Source organism: Arachis duranensis, chromosome 10 (genome assembly GCF_000817695.3).
Source record: "Arachis duranensis cultivar V14167 chromosome 10, aradu.V14167.gnm2.J7QH, whole genome shotgun sequence".
NCBI classification, from domain to species: Eukaryota; Viridiplantae; Streptophyta; class Magnoliopsida; order Fabales; family Fabaceae; genus Arachis; species Arachis duranensis.
The window spans coordinates 95,506,597-95,513,776 of NC_029781.3; the positions used below are offsets into that span (position 1 = coordinate 95,506,597).

General features: G+C 37.1%; 1 protein-coding gene across 1 annotated transcript; it reads left to right on the forward strand.

Moving 5' to 3' along the window:
* The first annotated feature begins 216 nt into the window (after nucleotides 1–216).
* LOC107471091 (ribulose-phosphate 3-epimerase, cytoplasmic isoform) lies at nucleotides 217–3,729 on the forward strand. The gene is made up of 8 exons (XM_052255176.1): nucleotides 217–561; nucleotides 946–1,055; nucleotides 2,079–2,141; nucleotides 2,253–2,359; nucleotides 2,477–2,574; nucleotides 2,789–2,881; nucleotides 3,001–3,042; nucleotides 3,373–3,729. Exons 4-8 carry the CDS (start codon nucleotides 2,275–2,277, stop codon nucleotides 3,526–3,528), a joined length of 474 nt encoding a protein of 157 aa, XP_052111136.1. The 5' UTR covers nucleotides 217–561; nucleotides 946–1,055; nucleotides 2,079–2,141; nucleotides 2,253–2,274; the 3' UTR covers nucleotides 3,529–3,729.
* The last annotated feature ends 3,451 nt before the right edge of the window (nucleotides 3,730–7,180 follow it).

Here is a 7,180-nt window from a genome sequence, read left to right on the forward strand (position 1 = left end):
AGAATAGAAAGAAAAAAAAAATCGCAAAAATAAACTGCAACATATGAAAAAATAGCATGTTATTGGATTTGAATCAATTTATTTAACTTTAATTACCAAAAGAATTTAAATATATAACATTACTCAAATAATTATCTTTAACATTATTCTCGGGAATAATCATTTAAAATAATAAAGGTGATTGTATGTTGGGACATGAGAAAATTAAACTAAAAAATGAAATGAAAAGCTATAAACTTCAACCACCCCCAACACCAAACACAAATACTAACCCCAACAGCAACAGCACAGCAGCCGCAAGTACAACCACGCGCCACCCTTCAGCGTCCTCTTTCTCCTTTATCAACCGCCGTCGGCACCCTCCGCCCATACACCATAGCCTTACCGATAAATCCTCAGAGACGGAACCAAACAAATTTTGAAAAAGAAAAAAGTAGTAAAGAGATGGAAGTGAAAGCAAAAATCGCTCCTTCGATGCTGTCCTCTGACTTCGCCAATTTGGCCTCTGAGACTCAACGGATGCTCAATTCCGGCGCCGATTGGCTCCACATGGACATCATGGTATTGTTTCATACTCTTTCTGACTCAATTCAACTTTTAGTCAGTAACTTGCTGCGTATCATTTTTAACCTTAGCTTAAAAATTCGATTGCTTCTGAAACAATGCGCAAGATCCACGCTATGATTGGCTGCTCTTAAAAGAACAACCTTTAGTTGTTTAATTATGGTTGTTATTGTTATTAGCCTCAGTTTGATGTATTTTATATGCCATAACTTTAGAATTTTCTAGCAATTCAATAAACATATCATATTAATGTTCTTATGGTGGATGAATAAGACATGTGTATTTGTTACTATAATTAGTCAAGAATTGATGAGATTGTGCATCTTTTGTTTCATAAGTTGATCATGATTTCTCATATTTCTCATTTTTATTCGTTTGCAGGACGGGTAAGGTGTCTTTGTTTTTCTTATGCTGCTATCTTTGTCCTGAATCAGTGAACCCTGAGGTTGTTGCTACGCTGGCCTACGCCGAGTTGACTACTGGCCACTGGGGTTTTTTTCTCAATTCATTTTTATTTCTGTGCTTTCCAAATCCCACCCCGCGGCGGGCAGGGTGGTTATTGACCTCATTGTTAGTTTGTTATAGTTGATTGGTATTGTTGAGTGTCTCTACATCTGTGGAAAATAAGAAGGTTTTGGTCTTTTGGAATTAAGAGCGATTGGTAATTTTTCGTGCAAATAGTACCTTTATTTCTAAAAACTGCAATATATGTACATGGGATGATTGGTTAGATGTAACAAGTTCGGATCATATTCTTGTTCTCTTTTTTTTCTGGTACTCTTTCAAAAGGTACATCTTTTTTTAGCGTAGCTTTGGTCTTTGAGGTATTCATCCCAGTTCATTCAAACAAGTTTTTTTTTTTAATAGTGATATTTTAGACTTAGCACGGAGTTTGAATCTTTATCTTTAGAAAAATTTTTAGACTTATATATATCGAATTTCAATTCCATTACATCATTATATCTAATGTACATAGTAGCTCCAATTTTTTTTTTTTTTTTTTTATTAATAGTGATATTTTAGCAGTAGGGATAAGAATTATTGTTCAGTTGTGGAAGGTCATGCTGTATCTGTTCAGGTTATTTATTGACTGGATTATCATCATTAAGGCTTTCTTTTCACTACATAGGTACTAGGAAGTAGATCTTTGTTCAAGTTAAATAACAGCAATAACAGGATCCAAGCAATGTCAAGATCTCATTCTAGGTTCTGCTAGGGCTTTCAGTGCTGCATTCTCTATTCTGAATTCCCTCTAGTTGTATAAGTGACATGTAGTTTGTTCATTTCATTAAACAGGCATGGAGTTAGATGCTTTGAATATTAATATTTAATTGTAGCTGCTATGATCTGAAGCATAAAATCTTGTAACTATTTTGGGTGCTAGTTCTTTTCATGATTAATTTTGTAATAATAGGAGAAACTTTATTTGTCAAATTGACTTTGTTGTTTTGGATGAATTAGAGTCAGCTCATGGTGCTTTTTTCTATTTCCCCTTCTTTTTCGATTTCATGCAGGCATTTTGTCCCGAATTTGACCATTGGTGCTCCAGTTATTGAAAGTTTGAGAAAGCACACAACGTAACTATCTTCCTTCCATACTGGTCTAAATCTTTTTTAAAGCCGAAAATTGTATTTTTCTCATAACATTATAAAGTGTGCATTTAAATCATGATTCATTAACCCTTGCAGGGCTTATTTGGACTGTCACCTGATGGTTACAAATCCTATTGATTATGTTGAGCCTCTGGGGAAAGCTGGTGCTTCTGGTTTTACATTTCATGTAGAAACATCTAAAGGTTGGTCCTTACGCTTCCTTCTTTTGGTTATTCTTCATGGTATGCTATTTTCTTATTCACACATTTATCTATTATTTATTTACTTTTCACTTTCTTATTCATGTTTCCTACAAACAGATAACTGGCAAGAACTTATTCAAAGAATTAAGTCACTGGGCATGAGGCCTGGTGTAGCATTAAAGCCTGGAACACCTATTGGAGATGTTTATCCTCTGGTATGATCCCCTTGGTTCTCATCTTGTCATATCTGTATGGATTTTATTATCATCATCATCTTTTTGAGATTGTCCCAAATCAGTGTTCATAAATTTGGGGAACATGCAATATATCCACTCACTTAAAGTATGTTCTAATAGATATTTATATTCTTAAGTATGTGTTACTTTTCCTTCTTTTTGTGCCCCCTTTTTATCTTTATTCCTTTCTCAGGTTGAAGCTGAAGCCCCTGTTGAAATGGTTCTTGTGATGACTGTAGAGCCTGGATTTGGCGGACAAAAATTTATGCCAGAGATGATGGATAAGGTATCGTTACGTTTAATTTTCGTATATTATCATGTGGTGTTATTTTCTTCTAATGGTGGGGATCTGTTTTTGATTAGGTATTTTGCTTAATTTGTTTTCCCTTCTAAATTTGTAACCAGGTACGGATACTGAGGAAGAAGTATCCATCACTTGATATAGAGGTATTATCTAATTTTCTTTCCTTTAACTTCCTTCCATCACATGTTGCATGCATATTCTTCGAGACTCTTTCGATTTGACTGATTTTCACATTTTACCCTCAGTTATGTTCTCACTCTTCATCGAATGACTCTGGTCGTGCCAGTGAACTTATGTTTATTAGTTGTTGCTTCTGCATGTTTCCATATCTTGTATAAGTTTGTCACTGAAACTTTCCTTCTACATTTTTCGTTAAGTGCTCACTTCTTGAGTTCACGGAGGAGGGTGATATTCATGAACACTAGTGATACTTTGTTTTACAGTGATCAAAACATGCTCAATTTCAATTGCAGGTCGATGGTGGTTTAGGGCCTTCGACCATAGAGATGGCTGCGTCTGCCGGGGCAAACTGCATTGTCGCAGGAAGTTCGGTTTTTGGAGCCCCTGAACCAGCTGAAGTAATATCCTTACTGAGGAATTCTGTTCAGAAAGCCCAGCAAAAATGTTGATAAAGTATATAGATCCTCCAGTTGTGTTTACAGCAGAATCCACGAATTGACATACACTTATCAATCTACATAATGTGCCAACATTTTGATGACTCGAATAAAAGCCCATGTGATTCATTGATGTTAATGTCTGTATCTAGTGTACCTTTATGAATTGTGCAGGCATATATAATACTAAATCTTCAAGTTTGGTTTCGATTATCTGTATTCTTACATTATCCCGGGTATAATTGTGGGATTTTGTAAGCTTCTACACAAGGGTTATGTTTTGGGATTTCAAAAAAGGTTTTATAAAACAGGTATCGGCAAAAATTATCCACTGCTGGGACGAAAACAAAGATCTGCGAAATTTTTACGAGAATGAAGATCTGTCCCTACGAATAAATTGGGATGGAGGTCGGGAAAGAAATCGGATTTTTTATTTAAATAAATAAATTAATTATAATAATGATTAAAATAAATAATTTAAAAAATATTTATCGAAATAAATATCCTTCTCTTATTGCATGTTTTTCGTTTGTGTAAACGAGATAAAACGGGTAGACGTGAATGTAAACTAAATAATAAATTAATATTATTAATAATCCAAACTTATATTATTAATAATCCAAACTTTTAGCATAATTAGTACATAAAAAAATTGGTAGAAAAGATTAAAATAGATATGTTTGATCAATTGCTACTAAAAAAAAGGTTGATGGGATATTGAGAAGAGAATGGAAATGGTTATCTCTCACGTTATCTTCCACTATCCACATGAGAGATAACTGTTTCAATTCTTTCCCCACTATTCTATCAATGTCTTCTACCAATTGGCAAACAGTTATTTTTATTTTTTAAATTTAAATCAATCAAATTGCTTCATAATTTAATTTATTTATTTTTTTAAATTTTGTCCACAAAGAAAGCATTTGTTAGTTCGCTTGTCCTTGAAAGTCTTTTTTCTGAAGAACCGTTTCTTTCCTTTGAACTTTCTTCTTCTTTCAAAATGGCTTTGATCGAAATTTGATCGTCTGGTTCTTCTGTAGTGGTGCTTCTTTTTTGTGTGGCAATCACATGAGTCTTTATCCTTGCATTTGATCTGCAGATAAGACTTGTTACATGCTCCCTTTAGTTTAAGGGAATTCTTGGCTAGCTGTTTGAACAAGTCTTGCTGGTTGCAGAGCTTGTCAAGAGCTGCTAGAGCCAATTGATAGATTTCTCCGAAGGTTATCGTTGGAATATCCTTCTGGTAAATGGCCATTGTTCTTCGTATCTCCGGTAGGAGCTCCTTTGGGAGTGAAGCAAGATATACTTCTTTAAGCGTTGAATTGCTCTGTCCTCCAAGAGGGTAGTATTTGGCCTGCATTCTTTTGAAATGTTTTTCCAGATCTTTCTTATTAAGTGAACAGCATTTCATCTCATAGTATTCTTGGGAATTTCTCTGCTGGATAATCCCAATGTCTCCTAGGAATTCTTTATGCAATCTTCCTAGAAACTGAGCAGCACTTCCACCAGTGAGCTGCATTCGCTCATACTCACTTAGTGTGTTTATCCATTCTCTAAGATTGCCAGTCATCCTGGTGACAAACTCAGAAAGTACTTGCTGGATATCTGCATTAGGGCTGGACATCTTGGTATCAATCCAGGCTCCAAAATCATTCAACCTTTCTCTGTACTTGTGAGGAGGAAGGTTATCGAAAGTGAAATAATGGTTGCCTGCTTTCGTCTGAGTGGACTTAGTCTGTGGAGGAACAACATCATCCTCTTCTTCTACGACTATCCCTTCTCCTTCTTCTTCTGAGGTTGGGTTGGCCTGATCAACCATCGCAATTGCAGAAAGATCTGCAATTTGATCTTCCTCAGATGACTCTTCAACCGAAAAATCTGATGAGTCAGACGTTACTTCTTCAAACGAATCACTCGAAGTGATGTCTGAGGAAGGAAAGCCAGTCTATGTCTCACACGTCAATGGCCATTTCATATGGGATGTTGATCACAATATGTGTGACTCAGATTGCGACTGCGATGCTTGGGGAGAATCAGAAGATGAGGACTACTACAAAAAGAAGAAGTCCAAGAAGAACAGGAAGCAGAGCTGTACTGCTCCTCCAAAGTTCTACCCACCAGATGAACCTGAGGAACCACCAAGGTTTTATCTAAGGAAGAAGAAAAAGAAGATCCTTAGGCCCCAGTTCTCAGATCCTATTGCTGTACCATGCATAGCAACTCTCAAGCCTTATGAACAAGAGTTTCCTCCTCTACAGGTTTCCACTGACAGCCAAAGGATTACTCGACGGCCATACATAGCCCCAAAAGGAGTAACTCCACAAGGAGTCCAGTCAACTTCACCTCAAGATGAGGTCCTGAATTGGCAAACGGAAAATGCTGTTAGCCAAAACAAAGTCCTGTTGAGAATCGATCACACCTTGGAAACACTCGTTGAGAAGACAGATAACCTGTCCTCACAAGTGTACTCAGTCCAAACACAAGTTGATGAGCTAAAAAATAGACTGACCATACAAGCCCAAAAACTTGACCAAGACTTAAAGACCTACATCCAAACCCATTACTTTGGCCCAGATTTCCAAAAGAAAGACCAAGAGCTCACCCGTATTAAAGCCCAAATTAGACAAATCGAACAAGACCAAGCCAGACAACCCAAGCCACAAGCTTTGGCCACAGATCCATTAGCCTTATATCCACCACAGTATCCCATGTACACACCCACTTACATTCCTCCACAGCAGCCAACCATAAATGAACCTGACTATGACAACATCTTTAAAACCCATTACCATCTTGCCCGACGACTTCACACAAAGCCTAAGCCACACCCGGTTCAACCTACAGGACCTTCACAAAAAAGGATGCATAATCCACCATGGCCAGAAAGAGAATTTCTCAGAGGAGAAATCTCTGGAGAAAAAACTGAGACAATTTCCAAAGGAAAAGAAGAAGAGGTACCAGAAAAGAGGACAATCGGAATGATTAATGCAGACATCACTTCGAGTGATTCGTTTGAAGAAGTAACGTCTGACTCATCAGACTTTTCGGTTGAAGAATCATCTGAGGAAGATCAAGTTGCAGATCTTTCTGCAATAGCAATGGTTGATCAGGCTAACCCAACCTCAGAAGAAGAAGGAGAGGGAATAGTTGTAGAAGAAGAAGATGATAATCCTCCACAAATCAAGTCCACTCAGACAAAAGCAGACAACCATTATTTCACCTTTGATAACCTTCCTCCTCACAAATACAGAGAAAGGTTGAATGATTTTGGAGCCTGGATTGATACCAAGATGTCCATCCCTAATGCAGATATCCAGCAAGTACTCTCTGAGTTTGTCACCAGGATGACCGGCAATCTTAGAGAATGGATAAACACACTAAGTGAGTATGAGAGAATGCAGCTCACTGGTGGAAGTGCTGCTCAGTTTCTAGGAAGATTGCATAGAGAATTTCTAGGAGACATTGGGATTATCCAGCAGAGAAATTCCCAAGAATAATATGAGATGAAATGTTGTTCACTTAGTAAGAAAGATCTGGAAAAACATTTCAAAAGAATGCAGGCCAAATACTACCCTCTTGGAGGACAGAGCAATTCAACGCTTAAAGAAGTGTATCTTGCTTCACTCCCAAAGGAGCTCCTACCAGAGATACGAAGAACAATGGC